The 23945-nt window shown below is 52.9% G+C and overlaps 9 protein-coding genes across 9 annotated transcripts; 7 read left to right on the top strand and 2 right to left on the bottom strand.

Annotated features, from left to right (window-relative positions):
- Nucleotides 1-788: 788 nt before the first annotated feature.
- On the top strand, nt 789-1181 carry AYO20_10801 (hypothetical protein; the record flags this gene model as incomplete). Its single annotated transcript, XM_022649057.1, has 1 exon — nt 789-1181. The coding sequence occupies one exon, from the start codon at nt 789-791 to the stop codon at nt 1179-1181; it is 393 nt and encodes a 130-aa protein (XP_022494964.1).
- A 125-nt stretch (nt 1182-1306) lies between these two features.
- Nucleotides 1307-2590, bottom strand: AYO20_10800 (26S protease regulatory subunit 10B; the record flags this gene model as incomplete). The annotated part of the gene is made up of 3 exons (XM_022649056.1): nt 1307-1884; nt 1937-2323; nt 2374-2590. 3 exons carry the CDS (start codon nt 2588-2590, stop codon nt 1307-1309), a joined length of 1182 nt encoding a protein of 393 aa, XP_022494963.1.
- Nucleotides 2591-3519: 929 nt separating this feature from the next.
- On the top strand, nt 3520-4942 carry AYO20_10799 (enolase; the record flags this gene model as incomplete). Its single annotated transcript, XM_022649055.1, has 3 exons — nt 3520-4040; nt 4094-4534; nt 4588-4942. 3 exons carry the CDS (start codon nt 3520-3522, stop codon nt 4940-4942), a joined length of 1317 nt encoding a protein of 438 aa, XP_022494962.1.
- Nucleotides 4943-5526: 584 nt separating this feature from the next.
- Nucleotides 5527-6491, top strand: AYO20_10798 (hypothetical protein; the record flags this gene model as incomplete). The annotated part of the gene is made up of 3 exons (XM_022649054.1): nt 5527-5545; nt 5634-5722; nt 5775-6491. 3 exons carry the CDS (start codon nt 5527-5529, stop codon nt 6489-6491), a joined length of 825 nt encoding a protein of 274 aa, XP_022494961.1.
- A 588-nt stretch (nt 6492-7079) lies between these two features.
- On the top strand, nt 7080-8567 carry AYO20_10797 (hypothetical protein; the record flags this gene model as incomplete). The annotated part of the gene is made up of 5 exons (XM_022649053.1): nt 7080-7670; nt 7734-7779; nt 7834-8207; nt 8260-8371; nt 8440-8567. 5 exons carry the CDS (start codon nt 7080-7082, stop codon nt 8565-8567), a joined length of 1251 nt encoding a protein of 416 aa, XP_022494960.1.
- A 930-nt stretch (nt 8568-9497) lies between these two features.
- On the top strand, nt 9498-10673 carry AYO20_10796 (hypothetical protein; the record flags this gene model as incomplete). The annotated part of the gene is made up of 1 exon (XM_022649052.1): nt 9498-10673. One exon carries the CDS (start codon nt 9498-9500, stop codon nt 10671-10673), a length of 1176 nt encoding a protein of 391 aa, XP_022494959.1.
- Nucleotides 10674-12161: 1488 nt separating this feature from the next.
- On the top strand, nt 12162-14716 carry AYO20_10795 (hypothetical protein; the record flags this gene model as incomplete). The annotated part of the gene is made up of 3 exons (XM_022649051.1): nt 12162-12208; nt 12257-12360; nt 12420-14716. The coding sequence occupies 3 exons, from the start codon at nt 12162-12164 to the stop codon at nt 14714-14716; spliced, it is 2448 nt and encodes an 815-aa protein (XP_022494958.1).
- Nucleotides 14717-15434: 718 nt separating this feature from the next.
- Nucleotides 15435-17942, top strand: AYO20_10794 (pre-mRNA-splicing ATP-dependent RNA helicase prp28; the record flags this gene model as incomplete). The annotated part of the gene is made up of 1 exon (XM_022649050.1): nt 15435-17942. One exon carries the CDS (start codon nt 15435-15437, stop codon nt 17940-17942), a length of 2508 nt encoding a protein of 835 aa, XP_022494957.1.
- A 755-nt stretch (nt 17943-18697) lies between these two features.
- AYO20_10793 (hypothetical protein) lies at nt 18698-23878 on the bottom strand (the record flags this gene model as incomplete). The annotated part of the gene is made up of 2 exons (XM_022649049.1): nt 18698-23593; nt 23648-23878. 2 exons carry the CDS (start codon nt 23876-23878, stop codon nt 18698-18700), a joined length of 5127 nt encoding a protein of 1708 aa, XP_022494956.1.
- Nucleotides 23879-23945: the final 67 nt, after the last annotated feature.

The raw sequence follows: 23945 nt of genomic DNA, 5'->3' as shown, positions 1-23945 counted from the left end.
TTGGCATCGAGAAGTGCATTGCATGTACCGAGGCTAGCATCCGCTTCTGCTGCTTGAGACACCGACGGCAATTATGGCATCATATTGCCGGCAACTAATCATCGCTGTCAATGGAGAAAGTTGACCATTATTTTCCCCTCGTCGACGTTCAGGACAGGTGAGCGAATGTTGAATATGTAGGAGGTGATGCTGGCAACAGGACATGTTCACGCTGCGGCTCGGCGTGGAATGCGTTTGTTCTCATCTGCTCCCCCGTCGCCAAACAGGCTCATTGTGGTCTGTGCCGAATGCCGCTGTCTTAGTTTGATCAATCGAGCTTCACAAGTGCAAGATCCTTAATGCGGGGGAAAGCCTCGGCGCCAAAAGGACACGGCTCGACGGGAAGCCCAAGGGTGCCTGAGGTGCGGACAGAGTGCGCAGAAGTCCGCCTCTTTCAGGTGGTTACAAGGTTGAGTCTTTGCTCATTGCAGAGGTCGGGAGAGAGGGAACGAAACGGAGGCTTTGCTTGTGATCTCTGGCTGGGGCCATGTCTCGAGGGTCAACTTGCGATTTTGAACGCTGATGTCGAGGAGATGAAGATGTGAGACGTCGATTGTAGGTGCCACGGCTGTGCAAAGACGGATATAAGCCGACATTCTACCGGCAGCGCCCAGTACTCCCGTTCTTTACCAGTGACCCTTGTGCCATCCAAGCTTTGCTCGGCCTGGCTTCTAGAATCACAAACCATCTCGTGTCGGGAGATTTATTGTACTACTTGTCCTTCTCCCCTCGTCGCACGTGGCTGAGGCATGCCAGGTGTCGCATACCATGCCCTGATCCGAACCCACCATATCACATCCAGGAAGAAGGTCGCCAGGCTCAAAGCAGCCGCCAAACAATTTCAATGCTACGCTCTACTTCGATCAGGGGGAATCCCTGGTGTCATGTATGTCCGAGGCTACGATCGATCCAACGTCCAGAAATGGGTTGACACGGTCCGTGACCTGAGATACAAAGACTACCACCTGGCTGCGCCAGTTCATGCTATCTCATCCGAGCTTCAACCCGATGACCCTCAACAGGACGACGAAAGACTGGGAAGCCTGGAAGAAGTCACCACGGTCAAAGAAATGGCCACGTGTATGGAGGCGAGAGGACTCCAGAGATGGTGGCGGGTCGCCATGGGATTCATGAAGGCATAGCGTGGAATCGCCTCTGGACATCGCAGCCATCTATCACTGCCAACTGCCACTCTTGATTCTCAACCCCAAGGGTCGTCTCGCTATGCGCCATAACAATACAGTAGATCCAACCGACGGGTCGTATTTTACAGTTTCTGATACTCCAACTTGCCCTCGAGTTTCTTCGACTCGGCCACTTTTCTCACCGCTTTGTTGAAGTCGTCCTGGTTGACAGCGTCTCTGTAATCCTTGATTGCAAACAACCCGGCTTCCGTGACGACGTTTCGCAAATCGGCGCCGTTGAGACCGTCACTCATCTTGACCACGCTTTCAAAGTCGATGTTTCCTTCCGTCACCACGCCAGCAGCGTGAATCTTCAAGATCTCTAAACGCCCAACCTCGTTGGGTAGTGGGATCTCAATCTTCCGATCCAATCTCCCTGCTCGCAACAAAGCGGGATCCAGGGTGTCCGGTCTGTTGGTAGCCATGATAATCTTGGTCTTTCCCAGGTAATCGAAACCATCAAGCTGGTTCAAAAGCTCCATCAATGTCCTCTGAATTTCTCGGTCGGCAGATGTTCCTTCGCTGAAGCGTCTCCCACCGATGGCATCGATTTCGTCCATGAAGATGATACAAGGCTCGTGTTCTTTCGCGTAACCAAACATCTCGCGGATCAACCTTGCCGACTCGCCGATATACTTGTCGACAATAGCGGATGACACAACTACCGTAGAGTCAGCATGCATTTTGAATCCCTCTGACGACTTGGGGCTCACCTTTCAAGAAGTTTGTGTCCAGACTACTTGCGACTGCTCTCGCCAACAGCGTCTTTCCCGTGCCGGGAGGCCCATAGAGTAGAACACCTTTGGGAGGCTTGATACCTACTCGGAGGAACAACTCGGGATTCTTGAGCGGCAGCTCGATCACCTCCCGCAGTTCTCGGATTTGTTCGTTCAAACCACCAATACCAGCGAAGGAGACCTGTCCAGGATCTTCCAAAGACATGTTGTAGACCAAGGGATCGACTTCTCTTGGGAGCATTCTCATGATAGTCAGGGTGGTCATGTCGAGTGCCACTCGCGTGCCTTGTTTCAATTTCGACTTATCGACTTTGGACCGGCAGCCGACTACATATCTGGGACCTGAGGATGCCTTGACAATGACTAAAGTATGTTAGCATCTTCCAATGACACTGTCGTTTCGGCAAACGTACATCGCTCCTCATCAAGCTGCTTCAGGACTTCGCCAATGATTTGTCCGACACTTTGTAGTGCTTTGATGTTCTCCTCTGTTGTTTCAAACTCCCTCTGGAGTCCCTTGATATCCATTCTGAGCGCTTTTAACTTGGCTTCCCATTCTCGAGACTCTAGAAGTTTGTTTTTATACTGTTCGAGGGCCTGCTGCCGTTCTGGATCACCGCCTCCGTCCATCGTGGGTGTTCGAGAGACAAGTGTACGCCGGTCTGTGTTGGGAATCTGTGGGGAGGAATTATGTATGAGATCGACGGTAAGAACGGAAGAGTGTAGTACCCCGTGCTCCAAACACAAGGGTGCGAGATGTTGCAGGTACTGTAGATTTGAAATCGGTGATTGTCTAATAGACCAAGGAAATGGGAAGCTTGCGCGCTGCAGGTACCAATAGCACTACGCGGCAAAGGCCCAAGGAGAGCAAAGTGAATCTGGGAAGGTATAACGAGCATGGTCACATGACCTCTCCTAGCCCGATCTACCACTAACCTCGTCCTCTGTTGCCAATGATTGTAGCGGCCCAACGAGAGCCTTCTGGGCAGTGGATTGGGCGGGTTGGGCGCGGAAGGACCCCTGGTGTCCTTGACCTATCCGCTGTCAGTGGCCCTCCGATGCGTTAGTTTCCCAATCCGCAGCACTGGACTTCTGGAGGGGCTCAATCATGTTCCCCGCCTTGCGTCGCTGCTGAGGGAAACTGCTGAGTTGGAAGTTTTGTCGCGATCAATACCTTCAGTCGCTCTTGCCAACACCCCCACCCCAAAAAGCAACAAAAAGTTTCACTTGCTCTTGATAGCTTTCGTCACTGCATATTTCTTTTCCTCTCTATTCCCTCATCGATAGAGAAACCCAGTCGTCCTCCTACTTCCTCCTTGGGATTTATCACTAAGCATTTGTTCACTGACTCAACCCTTCTGTCACACCACTGCAAACACCAAGTAAGTGCCTCTCAAGAGCTTTGCTCAACCGTCTTGACGAAGCTCCTCTGCGCTCTTTGCAGCTGCCCTTCCTCTTCCCCTTCCCCTTCACTTTCCCCCCGTACATGACCCCTTCAGCCCTCAACTCATCGTCTGCCCTTGTTCCGATATCTTCCATTCACTGACCCACCGACAGCCATGCCTATCGTGAAGGTGCACGCCCGCTCCGTCTACGACTCCCGGGGTAACCCGACGGTCGAGGTCGATGTCGTGACCGAGACTGGTCTACACCGCGCTATCGTCCCTTCTGGTGCCTCCACCGGCCAACACGAAGCCTGCGAGCTCCGAGATGGTGACAAGACACACTGGGGAGGGAAAGGTGTTCTGAAAGCCGTCAACAATGTGAATACCATTATCGGACCGAAGTTGATTGAGAAGAACATTGATTGCACGGATCAATCTTCGATCGACAAGTTCCTGATTGAACTTGACGGAACAGAAAACAAGACCAACCTTGGTGCCAATGCCATTTTGGGCGTCAGCCTTGCGGTCGCCAAAGCTGGTGCTGCTCAGAAAGGAGTTCCTCTCTACGCACATGTTTCCGATCTAGCAGGCACAAAGAAGCCATATGTTCTACCCGTGCCGTTCATGAACGTGCTCAATGGAGGTTCCCATGCTGGTGGCCGTCTTGCATTCCAAGAATTCATGATCGTCCCCGAGTATGACCTTTCACATCTCTTATCACTTCGAGCTGAGCTAACAATCAACACAGCCAAGCACCATCCTTCAATGAAGGTCTTCGATGGGGTGCCGAAGTCTACCAGAAACTCAAGTCTCTGGCAAAGAAGAAGTACGGTCAATCCGCTGGCAATGTTGGTGACGAGGGTGGTGTCGCTCCAGATATCCAGACCGCTGAAGAAGCCTTGGACCTGATCTCTGCTGCAATCGAAGAAGCCGGGTACACCGGCAAGATGAACATTGCCATGGATGTCGCCTCTAGCGAGTTCTACAAAGAGAAGGAGAAGAAGTACGATCTCGACTTCAAGAACCCTGACAGCGATCCCAGCAAATGGATCACTTACGAGCAACTCGCCGACTTGTACAAGTCCCTAGCAAGCAAATATCCAATTGTTTCAATCGAAGATCCCTTCGCTGAGGACGACTGGGAGGCGTGGAGCTACTTTTTTAAGACATCCAACTTCCAGATTGTCGGGTAAGTGCTCGCATTTTATCGTGGAATGAGCCACAATGACTGACAGGGGCCAGTGACGACTTGACCGTGACGAACCCCAAGCGAATCAAGCGAGCCATTGAATCAAAAGCTTGCAATGCTCTTTTGCTGAAGGTCAACCAAATCGGCACCCTGACGGAATCCATTCAGGCCGCCAAAGACTCGTATGCAGCTGGGTGGGGAGTGATGGTTTCTCATCGTTCTGGGGAGACTGAAGACGTCACCATTGCCGACATCGTGGTTGGTATCCGAGCTGGTGAGATCAAGACCGGTGCCCCAGCACGATCTGAACGTCTTGCGAAGCTCAACCAGATCCTGCGCATCGAGGAAGAGCTAGGATCCAATGCCATCTATGCCGGCACCAACTTCCGCAAGTCTGTCACTTTGTAAGTAGTGGGACTGCGACAAAATGGGACACCAAGCTGTGTGCAAGCGGTAGATGAAAAAAACTTGGCCGCAGAGCCGCCCTTCAGGTAGCTTCGTTAGGGGTGTGCGCGTTTTATGCACTTTACAAGAACACATCACGATTTTTGTAATTCTGATCGTCTCCTCAGAGAACATAGGTATGATTAGATGCGTTCGTCATGAGATTGCTTTTATTTTACATTGTGCAAGCCAGAGTACCGAGTAGTGCAGATGTGAGATGCCAGGGGCAACCAGCACTCGGAACGGGGCGGTTCTCGCTAAACACCCACGTGATACCCTAAGACTCTCTTAAACTCCCACGTGAAGGCACTAACAATTGTGTGTCGCACTATTGTGAAGTCTTGGCAAGTTTGTAGTCCTTTAACTCGATTTTTGTGAGATCACCTCCTTGTTGCCACAATCCGAGAGAGTCAAATCCCCAGAGTCTACTCCGTTCACCGTGCTCTCTTGCGCACTGTGTAGGTTCGAGCGATTGCGCGCGTCGCGGTGAACTCCTTAAAACGCATCAAGTTTATCACACAGACGGGCAGAGTCCGGGTAACCACATCATGCCTCCTTCAAAGTGGGGTGAGTCGCAATCTCGAACCCGCGGGGAAATTGTCCTCTCCTGCGCCGAATCACCCAGGATAATGTGCTAACAATGCCATCTCGCCAGATGATGAGTCCGAAGAGTCCTCCGAGGAAGAATCTGTAGATGTCCCTGTTGCCCGACGCAAGTTTGCAGACGAGGAAGATTCCGATGACGTACGTCAGGCTGTTTTGCTGGTGGACCGACAGAGGGACTGATGAGCGTTAGGTTGCCGACAACTGGGAAGAGGAAGAAGACTCTGAAGTTGAGCGAGAGAAAGCTGCCAAAGCGGCCGCAGCCAAAGCCAAGGCCGATGCAGAAGCTGCGGTCAACAAGAAGAGCAAGGCTCAGCGGATAGAAGAACACAGGGAGGCAAACCGACGAAAACGTGCCGAAGAGGAGGGCGAGGAAAGCTCAGATGAAGACGAAGCAACCAGGCGTGCCAGACTACGGCAGTCAGAGCAAGACTCTGACCTGAAACATGCGCAAGACCTGTTTGCCGAAGCGGCGCTGGAGCCCAAATCGCGTGCCAAACCCAACAAGGCCGTGATAATAGAAGACAAGGCAAATCCAGGCCAGACAATCGACCTCTCACAACTACCCCTCTTCAAGCCTGCCACAAAGACACAATTCGACGCCCTCTCAGCAACCCTGGTACCTCTCCTTACGGCCGCTTCTTCGAAACCACACTATGCACTCTGGCTGCCAACCTTTGTGAAGCAAATAGCTGCCGAGTTACCCAGTGCAGAGATCAAGAAGGCGGCCAGTGCACTGACAGCTCTGAGTAACGAGAAGATGAAGGAGGAAAAGGCACAAGAGAAGGGCGGCAAGAAGTCAAAGGCGGCCAAAACCAAGTCGTCTCTTGCAGCAACCCGCGACATGGGTAGAGGCATTGCCGACACGACTAGTTATGATGACGGCCTTGGAGACGATGACTTTATGTGATTTGATTTTTCTTGGATGGATATCTTCGATTCTTTCATTTCTTTCCGGGACAGTACAACACGAGACCTGCGAAGCCCAAGACCTATCATTCACGAGAACTGAAAGGAAGCATGACAGCAGATAGGCGTCGTTAGATTATGACTTCACTTGAAAGCAAACGATGACATGTTTTATTAGTTTATGGTCTCCTGTAAAAGAGCGATTTGAACGATCTATGTGAAGACCCGCTGCGAGTTCCCGCCTGATAAAGCTAGCTTTGCAAGGCTTGCACGCCTTGTTGACCTCGTATTGGGTGACTTGCTCTAACACTGTACGAGGTACTCGGTAGTTTTTTGCTTCATACCCCCATATTCTATTCGACCTGTTTGAGGTTTCGGGGCGTATCTACAATATGTTCGATTGAGTTGTAGCACGCTTTCAACCTGATTTCGCCGAGTCCTTTGTGTGTGTGGGATTTTCAACATAGCACGTTATATCTGCGCAGCGAACCTGAATTGATAAGTTTTGCTTCGACGGCACATTGCCGATTGCTGCCTTTTATCTGCATTTTCCCTCTTGAGCCGTTCACGACTGTGTGATTCTTACACCATGGCCCCTGAGGAGCCTTACGTCCTCGACAAGGAGCGTCATGTCAAGTACTGGAAACGGTGTGCACAACTCCTGCCCGAACCTTACACGTCAGGCGAAGCCCACCGAATGAGTTTCGGCTTCTTCATCGTGGCCGCGCTCGACCTGCTGGGAGTACTCGACACTGCCATCACCCCGTCCGAGAAGCATGGCTGGATCGAGTGGATCTACACCTGTCAAGTCCCTCACACGGGAGGCTTTCGAGGTTTCACGGGGACACTGCTAGGCGGCCAGAGGAGTTACCACAACTGGCATTGGGATCCGGCCAATCTGCCAAACACCTACTTTGCACTGGCTGCCCTGCTGGTCTTGGGAGATGACCTTTCCCGCGTGAAGAGGAAAGAATGCCTTGCGTGGGTGGCGGCTCTGCAAAGGCCAAATGGTAGCTTTGGTGAGTTCCTTGGGGAAAACGACCAGGTCGAGGGTGAAGACGATCCAAGACTCTGCATGTGCGCCGTGGGGGTCGTGAAGATCTTACAAGGACACGGCGAGCATACGAAACCGTCGAGTTTCAACGAAGCAAACTTGCAGAGGTACATCGCCAGTTGCCAGGTGAGGATTGAGTGGGATACCCAGCGACAAAACGCAGGGCTGATATCTATTCTCCTATTCTAGTCTCATGAAGGTGGTATTGGTCAAGCTCCTCTTCTCGAAGCTCATTGTATAAACCCCTCCCCGGCCTGATCATCGGTTATCCTGCTGATTTGGCTGTTAGCTGGGCTGAATTACTGTGGCATTGCGACACTCTCGTTTCTCGCCCTCCTCCAGAAACCCCCGGTGTCCGCGCAAGAGATGGCGGCACGAGCCAACTTCGACATATCCGATTGTACTCGGTGGATGCTGGATCGACAGACAACTTGGGTAGAAGAGGAAGAGGAGGACGAGGAGGAGGAAGACGAGGATACAGACAACCAGTCTGGACAACGAGTTGATACCAATAACAACAACGAAGCCCAACAAAGCTCGCCCTCCAACATGTCTGGTCTACACTCTGGCTTAGTCACAGAGAAAGCGATTGCCGGTTTCTGCGGCCGCTGTGGGAAAATCGCAGACACTTGTTACTGCTTTTGGAATGTGGGAGCTCTTGCGGTCAGTGTAGCCAGATGGTATGTACACTTGACATGCTTGACTGATGATCCAGCAGATCCTGCAACAGCATCATCTCGTGGATATTGACTCATTGAGGAGATATCTTCTGGGAAAGGTCACCCATGTTATCGGAGGATTTGCGAAAGGTCCTGGCGAACTTCCGGGTGAGTGCTCATATCGTCTCGAGGTCCCACCCCCTTGCAGACAAGTCCGTCTCCTAATACTCCTTTAGATCTCCTGCACTCTTATCTCGGCCTTGCGACATTGGCAATATACAATGAGCCCGGGTTGAAGGAACTGGATCCCACCTTTTGTATCAGTAAAGACGCTGTCCAAAGATTGGCGAAGGTGGCACAATAGCAAAAGGTGGCATCATTATACGACTTCGACCTGCGCGCGCGGGACTCGTAGGTGAGGGAGTTTCGGGTGCGGCGCAGCAAGCCCCCATCCACAGCCGAATTGAGCTTCATTCCGTCGTATTTTATTCTTGATGGACAATTTGGCTCCTCCCATACTGGCTGGTGGCTACTGGCCAACATGGCTACACGTGGCACTGGTCACATCCACAGCAACAGCACGGCCATCATACGCATGGGCATCTCCCTCTCATTCTGGTGGATGTGTGTCCCGAGTAGAGGTATGTGTGTGCGCGCATTGCCCCTTCTCATCGGTACGAACATTCCGAGTACGAGTTGCCCATAACCCCTCGCTGCGGCTCGATGCAACTCCGGGTTTTTCGAAACGGTGGCGGGTGTTTCTCGATGCTCCGCCCTCTGTCTATCGTGGATCTAATCGAAAAAGTGCATGTCAAAGCGACCAGGAGACTTGGAGCGAAAGGGGAGCGAAGGATCTGAGGGGGTCCTTTGGGGATTGCCTCTGACCACTCGCTGATCGTTGCTGTGTGCGTCGCAGTCAGCCACAGAGCCCATCACGCCTATTCAACCTCACAATTACCCAGAAGGTCATAAGCACTAGCTATTCTTAGAGGTGAATCCTTACCAATACTGTTGTTTGCTGTTAACGGGATCTAGGCTCTTCCCAGGCACATCTGCGTCTTGTCTTGAGCTGAGCCGTTCAAATTCGGATCATCTCCTTTCTCTCCCTGGCCCAGGTGCGAAATTCTTTGGAGGTGCCAATGCCCGTCCTGCTCATTGTATATCCTCGACAATTACATTCTTTTTAAGTCTGCGAGAAAAAGTCTTGAACCTATCAAGCATCTCGATCGACACCAACCGAGAAACAAGTCCACATACCAAAAGTCCCATCCGGCCAGCTGACCGCCAGCCCGCCATGCCGAAACGCACCCTCTTCACCAACATTACCCCTCTCCCTCCTCAGGTCTCGCGCGAGGTGGCGATTGCCATGCTTCACAACCACGATGAAATGATAGAGCTAAACCCGCTTGTCATCGAACATCATCCGATCAAAACTCCCCGAGATGCCCCGGCCGACGAGTTTTTGGACTGCGCCTGGCAAGAGCTGACGGACAAGATCCATTACCTGCCCGGTGGAATGGTCAAGGGGAAAGTCAGCTACAAGGCTTGCTTTCATGACACTCCAAATGGCCTCCAGACACACATATATGCTCCTATGGGCTTGGAAATCCGAGAAAAATGGACTATAGGGGGTTCTCTGCCCGGTGAACCGCCGGAGCCACGAGAACTTGGGGTGGAGGTCCCTCGAACAGGTCTCTATCTCCGCGAAGACGGCGACATGAGATGTAGCATGCTCTTGACGTCGTTTGTCCGCAAAAACCTCGACAAATCGCACAAGGTGTTGGTGGAGCGGATTCTCAAAAAGGCCGAGCGAGTGGAGGAACGAGTCCAGACCTTTGCTCCTATGACTCCTGCTCCTGAAAGCGCTCGTTTTCAAACCGGCTCCCACATGTCCAATTCGCAGTTCCTCAACGCATCTAATATTCAAAGACCCCTCTCTCCGCAGATGCTGTCGCCGCAGCAAGACATGGGCTGGCAGACAATGGCGCTTCACCCCGCTTTCCGACCTGACGAGAAGCGAATGAGTACCTACAGTCTTCCTCCATACCAGGCCAATGGTCAAATGCAACAACGAATGAGTTACTATGCACCGGTGAAGCAACCCGATCCTCCCAAACAGTTCCTGGCCGAGCTACCTGGTTCCACTTATCACACAGGTCACCTCGCACCCCCAGGTATGGCCACCCCGCCATTGGACCGCCGAACGAGCATGATGTCCGAATTGTCTGGGTCTGAGGCGACGCTCATGGGCTCACCAAATATGCAAGCTCAGTCCGACCGGGGTAGCTTGGCGGCGGAAACCCTCAGTTCCCAGAGGCTAAGCGGACAGGACTATTCGCAGGACAGTGCGCCGTCGGTTGCATCGGGCGTCTCAGGCCACCGCAGTTTCTCTGACCGAACGAGCATGATCTCGGAATTACCCTCTTCACAACCGACAGAGAACAGATACTACCAGGCCCCGAGGTCTTGAACTCAAGAACAGCGCTGGATTTTGATGATGTTAACGATCTTTCATTGTTCTTGAGACCTCAAGACGTATGTGTATAATGTATAGAGACCTAAAATGTTTGATTACTGAGCTGGGAGTTGTGGCATATGCTTTTTCACACTGGAGGGTATTTAACGGAGGGATGGAGCATCCTAAACAGTGCCGTTACCAGATCTTCATATACCAGATTATCACTTTCTTCCCACCAAAGTGTATGGCATCACCTTCTCTCCTGTCTCTCACCCTGTCTGATGATCAGCAGGGCTCTTTGTGTAACACGTGCCAGGTGGAGTAATCGGTCTCGAGTATTTGAGGAACCCTTCGCGGCGGCTGGTGGCGGGTATTCGCACTGGTGGTGGCACCCAGGTGGCACCAGGAAACCCAATTGCATCAGCAGCGGCTCTGTGGGGACAATTCCTTTCTTACGTACCTCGAGATTTCTAAACATATCATAGAGATCAGCATGTAGGTACTCCATACGTAGAACACGTAGACCATATCCGAAGGGGGGTTCTGACACGAAGAAAGCGTTGATTTTTTCCTTCTGCCAAAACGTGAGGTTGTTCAGGGATAGAGACGCCAATCGGCCCTCCACACACCCAAAAACTCGGCGCAGCTCCCACGCCTCCCTCCCGCCTTTTTCCCACCCGAGCCACCTCCACACGACCCTGACCCTGACCCTGAACGCCGTGACACGCGTTAATATTTTTGGGCCGCTGCGCAATTGGGTCTCGAGATCCCAGGAGACTCTTAAAACCGTTCCCGCCTTGTCACCACTTGCATCACCATCCCGCCCGCTGGCCAACGTCACTGATTTTACCCCCCGAGTTGTCAATAACAAAGCCCGACTCGCAGACTCGCACGACATTTTAACTTCGCAGTCTCAGACGCGCACTTATACGTTTGAACCAGACCGCGATTCGCTCCCGGCTACCCCTCGACCGCTCATCGTCGTCTCCTGAAAAAGCGCAGAAAAGGACCACCACACGGCCGGCCACGGGCGCGAGAAAAAACCCCTTTACCCCCCTCTCGGACTTGCCCACATGTTATCCTTCACCTCAAGAAACCGCAGGAAGTCGTACACCAATCTGCGGGTTTCGGTCGTCGTGAGGAATGCAAGCTCAGAGGACAAAAGCCGAGCTTCAGCAACATAAAGCAAAAGTAGGACTACCATTGGCGCATTCTGGGCCCTTGTTTCGTGTGTGCATGAACCTGAGCTGACTGACGACGGTGCAACAGCTTGCCAGCTCGTACTCGGAATTACTCGAGTAAGATATTCTTACCGCGGTCCTCCCTCTCCCGTTGTCTCCGCTGACCCTTCCACTCCAGACAGTTCACCTCGAAAGACCTCAAGACTGTGGGAAACTATTCGTTAGGAAAACTCATTGGAAAAGGCTCCTTTGGCAAGGTCTATCTTGCCAAGCACAACCTGACAAATGGCTCAAAGGTCAGTCGTGGTCTGGACGACACATGGCACCTCTCAGACCACAGCAGCAGTTCGCTGACCAGAAGTCCGAGTAGGTGGTACTCAAGGCCTCGAGTAAAGACGACCCGAACCTCGCCAGAGAAATCCACCATCATCGACAATTCATCCACCCTCATATCGCTCGACTATACGAAGTTATAATCACCGAATCTCTTGTGTGGCTAGTTTTGGAATATTGTCCTGGTATGAAGAGATACAACTGCACCACTCGGGAAGGGTCTGCGGACTAACCAACGCTCCAGGTGACGAGCTGTACAATTATTTGTGTAAGAATGGGCCACTTCCCGTCGAAACTGTTCAAAAGATCTTCACTCAGCTGGTCGGCGCCGTTGCATATATCCACAGTAAATCATGTGTTCACCGAGATTTGAAATTGGAGAATGTCCTTCTGGACAAGAATGACAACGTTAAGCTTTGCGATTTTGGCTTCACCAGAGAGTACGAGGGGAAGGCCAATTATCTTCAGACATTCTGCGGCACAGTATGCTACAGTGCACCAGAGATGCTGAAAGGCGAGAAATATGCGGGCGAGAAAGTTGACGTTTGGAGCCTGGGGATCATTCTTTATGCGCTCTTGAAGGGGGAACTGCCCTTTGATGAAGACGACGATGCCGCCACAAAGGCCAAGATATTGAAAGATGATCCCGTCTATCCCGACACCTTTCCGGAATCCGCAAAGACTCTAATCTCCAAGCTTCTCTCGAAGCGGCCCCTGTACAGACCCAGCTTGTCAGATATTCTCGCGGACCCCTTCCTGTCGGACCATGCCCCTCACCAACAAGCAATCCTAAAACTCTCACAGCCAGCAGCTTTTACTACTCAATTGGAAAAGGACACGCTCGAACGAATGAAGTCGGCGGGCGTGGATATCGACAAGGTCATTGAGAATGTACTTTCGCAGCGCTGTGATACGCTGGCCGGATGGTGGGCGTTGCTCATTGAGAAAGAAACGAGGAAGCAAGCCCGCAAGGAACGGAAGCGGAAGGACAGAGAAGCGGAGTTGAAGATTCTCAGGCGATTGAGTGGAGCTAGCGCCAGGTTGGAAAGGATCGCGCCCACGCTGGTCGAAGTCGACGAGGAGCATTCTCCTGGTGAAAAGCAGGTTGAAGGCCGTCGGAGCACCAGCCGCGGCAGGACACAACGACGAAGCACGCCACAGATACTGGTGGGTGACTTGCCTCAACTTCCTGAGGGGGATGTCATCAGATCTCCCGGGGCTGAAACTCCGCCGCCGCCACCAATTGATAAAGACTCTGTACGCTCTCGGAGCGGCTCTCGACCTCCCATTCCACCCAAGGAACGCAATCGACGGAGCAGCACGCTCCAACTCGTGACAACGAACCCCGACCTGCTGGGCCCCTTGAACGGAGTGAACAAGAGGCGAAGTGGAAAGTTTCGCAATCGACAATTTCTGAGCCAGCTCACAGCGTTGAAGCAGTGGATCGTCGACTCGACGAAGCGAGCCAGATCACCAGTCAGTCCTAGGATCGACAGAATCTTGAACGGACATTCCAACAACACCTCCAAAGCAACTCTCTCCAGAGACTCCAACCAACTCAACAAGAGCACCAAAAACGTTGCAGCCGCCGCAAATCCAGATAGATCCTCGAACGGGTCTGCACTCATTCCCATCATTGCCAACGCCAAACCTCTTCCCTCTGTCAAAAATCCCGCGCCTAGGATCGATACGGCCCGTGGCAGACCTCATCGCAACTCTCTCTCGCCCTCGCCTGTGACGCCCCGCTCTTCGTACCGGCGCAGTTCCACGGGTCTACGGAGCCGAAAATCAACATCCTCCTCCGTGTCATCAATCCGAAGCATGCCACGACACACCTCTCACAGTAAAGCGTCCTCGCAAAGTTCTAACAGCCTCGACACGGTTCAGAGTCCTACGAGCCGTACGGTCAGTCTCAACGGCCGTTCCCCTCACCCCTCCATCAAAGTCCTCCCTGTGACACCTACCGCGAACGCCTTCCCTTCAAATGTTCGAATAGTTCGGACGCCGAGAGGCTCCGAAGTCGGCCTTCAGCCTCGTCCGCTCTCTGGAGTGGGCACCGAGATGTTCAATCATCCACCAGGTACTCCACATGCCCACACATTCGGATCGAACGTCATGTTCGCTCGGCGGAAGAAATCACCATTCAAAGGCCCCATGCTCAACTCTGCTTTCTTCTCCGCATCAAGCCTCCCTGTTGCATTCGGTAGCCCTGCTATCGCTGGTGCCGGAAGACACCGTGAAGGGTCAGATGGAAAGCTCAACTTGGGCCTCAAAGATTTTGTGGCCGGGGGTGGTCGAAGAAACAGCAGTTCCAAGAGGAAGAATCAAATCATCGAAGAAGAGGAAGAAGATGAGCAAGCCGTCATTGGGGAAGACGACGAGGATGTCGAAGAAGTCGACGCGTTCCACGCGGTGCATCTAAACAAGGGTGAAAGACTCGACAGCATAACGATTTGGAATGATGCCGTTCCAGACGGCGCAGCCGCAGACGAGTATGGCGACAACGACAGACGAAAGTCAGCCGCTGAAATTTATACATGATGCTGCGGTGCGAACGAACCCGTTAGAATCCACCTCCCCCCTCTGTCCTTGATGGGTCAAAAAGGGGGTAATCGAAGAACAAGGAAGTTATGAATATGCTTTTTGAGGGGGGCTGTCAACCTCTCTTTCGATCACATACTTTGAGCGAGCAGCAGTTGTATGTCTTTGGACAGAATTTTCTGTCTTGTCGAGGATGGCATGGATCCAGGCTGAGGGCCCGAAAAATCTTTTTCTTTTTTTACCTTCCGACGAAAATACAGTAATGGATATGACACGGCTTGTTGATAGGTTTTAGCCTTAATTCTTTCTTGTACGATATCATATAGCAAGAAACAACTGGGGTTCTTTCTCTGTGGTGCTGATAAAGGCTGAAGTAATATTGAGTCAAGTCGGGAGATGGCTCGCGATTTCTACAAGGCTGGCACTCCCCGCATATCTTCTGACTAATGTCAGCCTCGTCGGAAAATTGATTCACCGAGCGAAGGAGTTCTTTGCCTCCAAGGCTTGATTGATGGCGTCTCTGGTCTTGTCTTTCCAACTTCTGGGCTTGACACTAACCATAAACTTCTGTTGCCATTCCCTTCATCTTCTTCTCAAGAAGCCCTTTTTCTTAGGTCGAGAGTCTCAGCTTTTTGCACCCTAAGAGACTTTGCCATACCAACCCTTCCACCCGGACGAGGACGACAGAAAGTCCACGGCCGGCGCAACAGACGCCAACATGGCGGAAACAATGGTGAACGGCCACCGCGAAGTTGAAATGCCAGCACCTCCTGTTGACCCTATTTCAAGACCACAGACACCTCCGCCTCCCCCGTCCGCTGAGACTGAACCTCCTCCACCTCCGCTAGAGGCGAGGTTTGCGCCACCTCCTCCGCCTACAGACTCAAGTGTGCCCCCTCCCCCGCCAGAGCCGGTGCCACCTCCTCCTAGCGATGACCTAGAATCTGAAACAACCGTTGTCCGGCCGCAACCTCCGAAGAAGAAAGGATGGGGCGCGACAAAGGCGCCGAAAGCGACGCCACTGAGCGTGGAGGAACTGCTCAAGAAGAAGAGAGAGGCCGACCTCGCGGCCAGTAAGCCCAAGTTTCTCTCTCGGGCGGAGCGTGAAAGACTTGCTTTGGAGAAGCGACAGAAGGAGGTCGAGGCCGCTTCCGCCCAGAAACAGCAAAACGGTGTCGTACGGAACGGTTCCTCTGCGCCGTCGGAACCGCCCAGGCCCAGTCCAGCGCCCACGGGGCCGAAGGCTCTACGGAATGGGGGAGATGTGCCCACAGGTCCTGCTGCCATGCGGTCACGAGAACCCAACAGGGGCGTCAACTTTGCGCCACCTCCTGCACCTAAAGCGATTGCGTTTGGTGGTGAATCCCGGGCACAAAAGCGAGGCGCCGAGGACGACCGGACTGAGAAGGCCGAAACAGAGATTATCCGACAGAGGTACATGGGTGCCGACATGAATGTGTCGACCTTTTCTGCCTTGAAAAAGCGACGGCGAACGACGGAAAAGAAATTCAACTTTGAATGGAACGCCGAAGAGGACACCACACCGGATTACAATCCCATCTACAACAATCGCGCCGACGTTACCTTCTTCGGGAGAGGTCGCCTGGGTGGTTTTGATGAACAGGCGGCCGATGCAGCTGCACGAAAGTATGCAGAGGCGTTGCAGTCGAGAGACACAGTCGCCGGAGCTGCCCGCGCCCAGGAGATTCTCGAGATGGAGCGCAAGAGGAAGGAAGAGTCCGGCCGGATGGCCATCGACAAGCACTGGAGCGAGAAGAAACTGGAGCATATGCGCGAACGCGACTGGCGCATTTTCAAGGAGGATTTCAACATCAGCACGAAAGGTGGCGGCATCCCCAACCCCATGCGCAGCTGGAAAGAATCTGGACTTCCGAGGAAGCTGTTGGAAATCATCGACCAAGTGGGATACGTCGATCCCTCACCTATCCAACGGGCCGCCATTCCTATCGCACTTCAAAATCGCGACCTCATCGGTGTGGCAGTCACAGGTTCCGGCAAAACTGCAGCCTTCCTCCTTCCCTTGCTCGTGTACATCGCCGAGCTTCCCCGACTAGACGAAGACGATATGCGGCGCAACAACGGGCCTTACGCCATCATCCTTGCTCCCACCCGTGAATTGGCACAGCAGATCGAGATTGAAGCCAAAAAGTTTGCAACGCCGCTGGGATTCACGGTCGTGTCAATCGTCGGAGGTCACAGTATCGAGGAACAAGCTTACAATCTACGCAACGGCGCCGAAATCATCATCGCGACACCGGGTCGTCTAGTGGATTGTATAGACCGCCGCATCATCGTGCTGGAGCAATGCTGCTACGTGATCATGGACGAAGCAGACCGCATGATCGACCTGGGGTTCGAAGAGCCTGTGAACAAGATCCTCGATGCTCTACCTGTGACTAATGAGAAGCCTGACACTGAAGACGCGGAAGATGGCAGGGCCATGTCCCGCCATCTGGGTGGAAAAGACCGGTATCGCCAGACCATGATGTATACGGCCACCATGCCTGCCGCAGTCGAGAGGATCGCACGAAAATATCTGAGAAGGCCGGCGATCGTGACGATCGGCAACGTGGGTGAGGCTGTCGACACTGTCGAACAGCGGGTAGAGTTCGTGGCTGGCGAAGACAAACGCAAGAAGAGACTGAACGAGATCCTCTCTAGTGGAGAGTTCCGTCCACCGATCATCGTCTTTGTCAACATCAAGAGGAACTGTGATGCCGTTGCCCGGGACATCAAGTCTATGGGATTCAGCAGTGTCACACTGCACGGGTCCAAAACGCAGGAACAGCGCGAGGCGGCTCTGCAGTCAGTGCGGGACGGCAAGACCGATGTCCTGGTCGCGACCGACCTGGCCGGTCGTGGTATCGATGTCCCCGACGTGAGCTTGGTGGTGAACTTCAACATGGCGACCAACATCGAATCCTACACCCACCGTATCGGGCGTACGGGCCGAGCTGGCAAGTCGGGCGTGGCCATCACGTTCCTGGGTAACGAAGACAACGACGTGTTGTACGACCTGAAGCAGATGTTGATGAAGAGCTCGATCAGCAGGGTGCCGGAGGAGCTGAGGAAGCACGAAGCGGCACAGCAGAAGAGAGGCGCCGGGCTGGCGGGCGGCGACAAGATGAAGGGCGGCAAAGGCGCAAGTGATGAGAGCGGTGGCTTTGGAGGGAAGGGTGGTGGTGGTGGTGGTGGTGGGTGGTAGGAGTAGTTGATGCTGATCAAGGCATGATCTGTTCGTGTATCATTCATTCATTTATTTACTCTTCGAGACCTCCCAGAGACCTTCTCTTTGGGACCTCCCCAGTGCCAACCTTACCAACAGTACTTATTTACTTCCTTACCTACCGCCTAGCTGGCTCGCTCAATGGGAGGAGTGAGTGACGATGATTAAAATGCTACAATATCCAGAGGACAGAACAAGACGAGGAAACACGAGTCCTGCGAGCCTACAATATAAGACCCTGACCCCCTGAAATCCAGAGCCTTGTTCCATCTACATATACCATACCTACCTACCTACTTACATACTTATAAAGACGAGGTCGTTAAACTGAAACTGCTGAGGAAGGAAAGGAAAGGCAGAGATAGAACATAACATGAAAAGCGAGAGAGAAAGACAGCAAGAGAGAAGGACAAAACCACAATCCGATTGGACATTCGATCCGTCAGAGACAGGCAGTCCATCAGGGGTGGTTCGTTCTATGTATGTACATGACAACTCCATGCATCACATGCATGGATGCTGGTCGGTAGTCAAAAGTCCAAAACCCAAAGCCCCAAAATGCAAGTCCCATAATCCAACAAACTCCTTGCTTGAAGCCAAAGTAATTAAGAAAAACCTCCTCATAACAAAGTCATCGTCACATCAACACCAAATAGATATATCATCAGGCAGGCGTCGGTGGGCCAGGGTCAAAGAAACCAAAAGCCTACAGAATCAGATCAGGTCAGATCAGATCAGATCGGACTCCTCCTCAAAGCACCCACGCGCTTGATGGGCGTGTGCATCATGGCTTCCTGCATCTCGGGCGGAATGGCCGCCCTGGGGATCACGTCGTCCCACCCGGCAGAGTCGATGCCACGTTTATCTTCCAGCGGTGCTTGCTGTCGTTGTTGCTGCTTCTGAGGGGTCATCTTGCCAGAGACCGATAGAGATGGGTTGAAGTTCTCTTTCTCGGCCGCAGGGTGCGCAGGTTGATGTTGGGTCAGAGCCTGAGGCTGAAATTTCTCGAGGCGCTGCTTCGGAACTGGAAGAGCTTTCTTTTGTAGTGGGTTGGTTCGTTTAGGAGCCAGAGGGGAGCGCTTGGGCGCCACTGGAGTGGTCGCTGAGGTCAGGGTCGAGGTTGAGGTCGAAGGGACTGTTGCCGGTTTGGAGGCGACAGTCGATGCAACAGGCTGAGGCTCAGGCTCAGGTGCAGAAGCAGTCGTGACAGCCACCTTCGTCCCTGATCTCGCCTTGTCCTGTACACGCAGCCACTCTTCGAAGCCATGGATGGCACTGATAAACGCTCCTTCGCCCAGGCTTCTACTCTCAGCCTCCTTTCCCAGTGCATGTTGCACTTTCCTACCCTTTCCACCACTCAACAGTTCGACCGAGCTGCCATAGATTGCATTTGCAGTTACGCTGGTCGATGCAACAATGTCGCCGTCGTTCAGAATCGCGACTGTGACCGCGAATTCGATATCAACCCGCCCTTGCTTCGGCGTGATCAGAACGACCTTGACCCCGAGTTTCTCGTCACTTAGGATGGAGGCTGTCGTGATGCCCACGAGGTTCAGAAGTCGGAGTTCTTCGGAAATTTTGCATGCAAGATCCCAACCCTGAGAAACAGTTGACAGCATTGTTCTGGGCGATACGGACCGTTTGGGCATCATTGCGAAGGCGTGCAATTGGCTTCTGACCAACTGCAAGAAGAAGCGTTTCTCGGTTGGTGGCTCGGACGGTTTGACATCAGAGTCTTCTTCGTCTGTGGGAGCATAAGTCAAGCTAAGAGGCGCCGTTGGACCGCTAGTTGATGCCGACTTCCTCCCTGATCTGCGCCGCGGTGCATCTGAAGCCTTGGATTGGAAAGCTTGAGGGTAGAAGAAGAGGCGTAGATCATCCTTGTACATCATGGTGAGGGCAGGCCCAAAGTCGGTTGGTTCATCCACCTCTTCTTCCACAGCGATCAATCGCCAGCCGGTTTGTTTCTCGGTGGCATTTACCCTCGACCTTAGGTCCAGGACATCGGCGACAGGCCAACCCTTGCTTTCTTCCCTGACTCGGTCTGCCTCTGCAATCTGATCATTCATCTCGGTCTTGAGTTCGGCGGCAGCTAGTAGTGCCTCTTCTTTCTCTCGCATCTGTTCGTGCAAGGAGTCGAGCAAAGCAGATCTTTGAAGATAGTATTCGTCGGCATCCTGCAATTCACGCCGGCAATTGGTCAATGACTCATGATGGATACTGTCCAGTTCTTCCAGACTCTGCTGTAGCGATGCCTTTCGGTTCTCGAGATCAGTTCGCTCTTGATTAAGCCGAGGAAGCACTGAGTCCAGTATCTGTTGCTGTTGTTGTAAGAGTTGAAGGTCAGCGTGTATACCATGGTCGATACCCTCTAGCCCATTCTTGAGGCCTTCTACCAGCTGTGCTCTCCACTGATACCAGCCCTCCTTGCTTTGCAGACGAGCGTTGGCCTTGCCGTTGCGAAATTGGTTGTCCATCACTACCTTCACGTCAGGGCGAGCATCGACGTATTCCCGGAAAAGTGGTGGCTGGTCGGCCAGGGTTTCTGCTTCGATAGAGCGGATTATCTTGCGACCGGCCGAGATATACGACTTGAGCTCTCGCGTGGCATGCTGATACAGTTCAAGGAGCGGCAATGTGGTGGCAGCCGCAACAAAGTTATCCGCTGTGTTGCTGGCGTCTATATCTGCCTGGGATCCCGAGGCCGGCATTGACTGTGCCATTGTGTGTCTCCGCTTCGTGGTTGACAGTTCGATGAAATGAATATTGGTCATGTTCAAGAACTGCTGGAGAGAGATCTTGTCCTCTTCACTCCGGGCCGATCCTTCTTCCATCTGAATGGTGGAAATGTCAATAGCTCCAACCACGTTATCAAGTTTGTCCTCGAACGATTCTGGTCTTGCTTCATCGTTGACCTTGACATCTTTGAAGCGTCGAGTAGTGCCTGGGCTCGGTGCTATCGTGTGTTTAGTAGGCGACGCTGGTCCGAGACTTGGAGTTGCATTAGCACTGTCAGCCATCTCCTGGAGAGATTTCTGAAGTCTCGTGCTAAATCTGCCAGTCGTTTCGTCCTTGGTAGGTGGTTTCGGTAAATGAACCTTTTTCACTGGGCTCCCTTCTCTAGAAACCGCTCTTAAGCGCTTCGGAGTTGAGTCGTCATCGTCCATATCGAGTTCTGCAGGCCGCTTTCCTAGAAGACCTTTAGCACCTCCAACTGCAAGGCTCTTTCTGCCTTTGAGCTTGCCAGATTTTGGTTTCTGCGGCGTCATCGACTCAATCATGTCTTTCAGCTGTAAAGTGACATTCTCGTCCTGAGGCTCGTCGGCTTCTTGTTCCATGACAAATCTGCCGCTCTCTCGACGCTGCTCTTCTGCTCTTTCGGCTTCGACCTCTCGCGCAACTTCTTGTGGGTCTTCACAACGCAACGTTGTAGGCTCAGTACTAGCAAGCTTGAACTGAGGCGCTGCGTCTCCAATTGAGGATCGACGGTCCAGTAGTTCGGTCACTCGCGGACAGCCGATCCCATCTTTGTCAATACCAATCCCACTTGATCGTCGACGCCCTAGGTGAGATTTGGGTGCTTTCAGGACGACACTGGGAGTCTGATTGCCTGGGGAAAAAAGTGCGTTTCGCTTTGCAGAGGCTGGTGATGCCCTGGCTTTGATTTCGGCTTTGAACAGCTTCTTTGGCGAAGCACTTCGGTGCGAGACATTTGCAGACAATGGAGTTTTGTTTGGAGACTCAGGTCGCGTAGGGAGTGGAGTGATTTGCTTTGATGGAGTGCCCTCCTGTTTCCTAGTCTGTGACTTGACCGGTGTGCTATTATGTTGTGTAGTTTGCGGAGTAGCAGCAGTTTTCGTGGCGCTTCGCTGGGACCGGCCTGACAGTCGTGGCTTCAAAGCAATGCTCGGACTGCCAGTCTCTGAGGCTATAGAGGTTCGATGTTGGTGCGACTTTGGTGGGGACTTCGGAGTGGTTTGGTCAAGTGGTACGTGTTGTGGTGAAGAAAGCATGGTGTCTTCAGGAGACTGTCTTGTCGTCTCATTGCCGTGTTTGACAAGGATGCCACCTACCGCCCTGGTCATGTCCATGGCTACGGTCTGCTCCTCCACATCCGTCTGGGGCTCGGTCTGCTCCTCAATAGGGGGCAGGATTCCCCCGGCGGCAGTGGTCATGTCCATGGTCTCATTTTCATCCGACTGAGTCGAGCCGATCGAGTATCGACTAGCAGCTCCACTCAGGACACCTCCAGCCACCTGTGTGAATTCCATGCTGATATCTTCGTCGGACACACGGCTGTTCACTGTCTCTTCAATCCCAGCAGAGATGATCCCTCCTTGGATAGCTGTGAAGTCCATAGTCTCATCAAAGACGGATTCACTCCCAGATGAGCGGCGATGGCGCATGCTGCTTCTGCGGCGTGAGAGAGGTGATTTTGAGCCTTTCTTGCCGGGAGACCGACTCGTCACTATACCACCAACAGCACTTGTGACATCCATACTCATCTCGCCACTTTGATCCCCATTTTCGTCATCAATCTCTGGGTCGTTGTCGTGAGTTATTGGTGGCGGATGAATGTATGTGACCTGGTTTTCCTGCTCGTCCATCTCGTTGCTTTGGATTCCATGAGCCCGACCTTGTGCCCAATTCTGGAAGGCGTTTGTTACAGTACCCGTCACGATCTCCATGAGAGAGTCCTCGCCATGCTCGTCATACTCTATACCGCGGGTTCCAGCCTGTTCGGCAGCTTGCCGCAGGCGTTCTTCCAGACTGGAAGGGGTGCTTGATCCAGAATCCTCAGAAGCTACCGTATGTGAAGTAGCGTCTTCCAGACTCATCGCCGTATCGCCATCGGTGTCTGACTCATCTGAAGACTCGATACCTTCCTCGTAGTTAACAGGACTGCTATTAGTGGTGACATCTCCCGAGGGACTCGAAGAATACGTCAGCTCTTCCCCATCGAGCGTGGGTTCTGCGAGACCTAAGCTTCTGCGGCTGCCTTTACTTTGGCGGACGCCCCTCTGCTTCGCAGGAGACTCCTTGACCAGTGGCTCTTCAGTCTGCCCAGCAGGAGTCGAAGGCGCATCTGCCGGTTCAGGTGATGGTATCGATTTGACGGGTGACTGTGCTGTCATCGAGGATTGGCGTCGTGTGGAACTGGAGGCCGAACTTGTAGTCGAGTCCTCAGCAAGTTCCATGACGCTCCACGTATGCAAGGTAGCCTCGGGCGCGAACGACACTCGACGATTTGCCAGCGATTTCCTCCTCGCCGCTCTCCGTTCCAATATAGCCTCCTTCTCTGCCTTGCGCTTCCGCTCCTCTTCCTGTTCGCGCTCTCGGGCTTCCGCACTTCCACCCGCTCCCTCGGCTTTCCTGGGAGATCGTCGCGCCATAGGACTAAAGGGGTCAGCGACATTCTCAGCACCTGACATTGCGACCGCGCCTGCATTCTGCCCACTCGGCCCTGGAGTGGAGAAGTCGATAAGCAGCTCTTCGGCGTTGTTCTTCGTCTGTGCCTTGTCTTTTCCCGTACTCCGCTTGCGCAGTTCGTCAAACGACGGTATAGCTTTAGGAGGTGTCAGAGGTATGGAAGGTTTGAGTATGGATTTGATTTGAAACGGCGTCGTAGGCTGCCAGAGAGTCAACAAATGCGCCATATCACCACATCGTAGTTTCGTGATTACCTTTGTTGCGTTTCCCGTCGACTCCTTCAGAGCTTCCAGTCCGCCTGGACCAAGACTCTTGCCACGCGACTTCTTTTTTACCGCCCTAGCCTCTGTGTGTCGAGCTTGAAGGGCAGCAATATCCGTTGTCGCATTGTCCCTCGACGAGTGCGTCTTCGCGGACGGCACGTGCGCAATTGATTGTCGGGATTTAGGTCTGCTAGACCTCTGATCTGTAGTAGAATCGGCCATTGGCAGCGCCTTATCGCCTCACCGAGGCATTCAATCTGTAGGGTTGTTCTAAGGATACTCTTTGCAT

This window comes from Fonsecaea nubica, assembly GCF_001646965.1.
Source record: "Fonsecaea nubica strain CBS 269.64 chromosome Unknown Scaff122, whole genome shotgun sequence".
Lineage (NCBI taxonomy): Eukaryota > Fungi > Ascomycota > Eurotiomycetes > Chaetothyriales > Herpotrichiellaceae > Fonsecaea > Fonsecaea nubica.
Note: the sequence above shows the minus strand (reverse complement) of the source record. Positions and strands in the feature narration are given on the sequence as shown.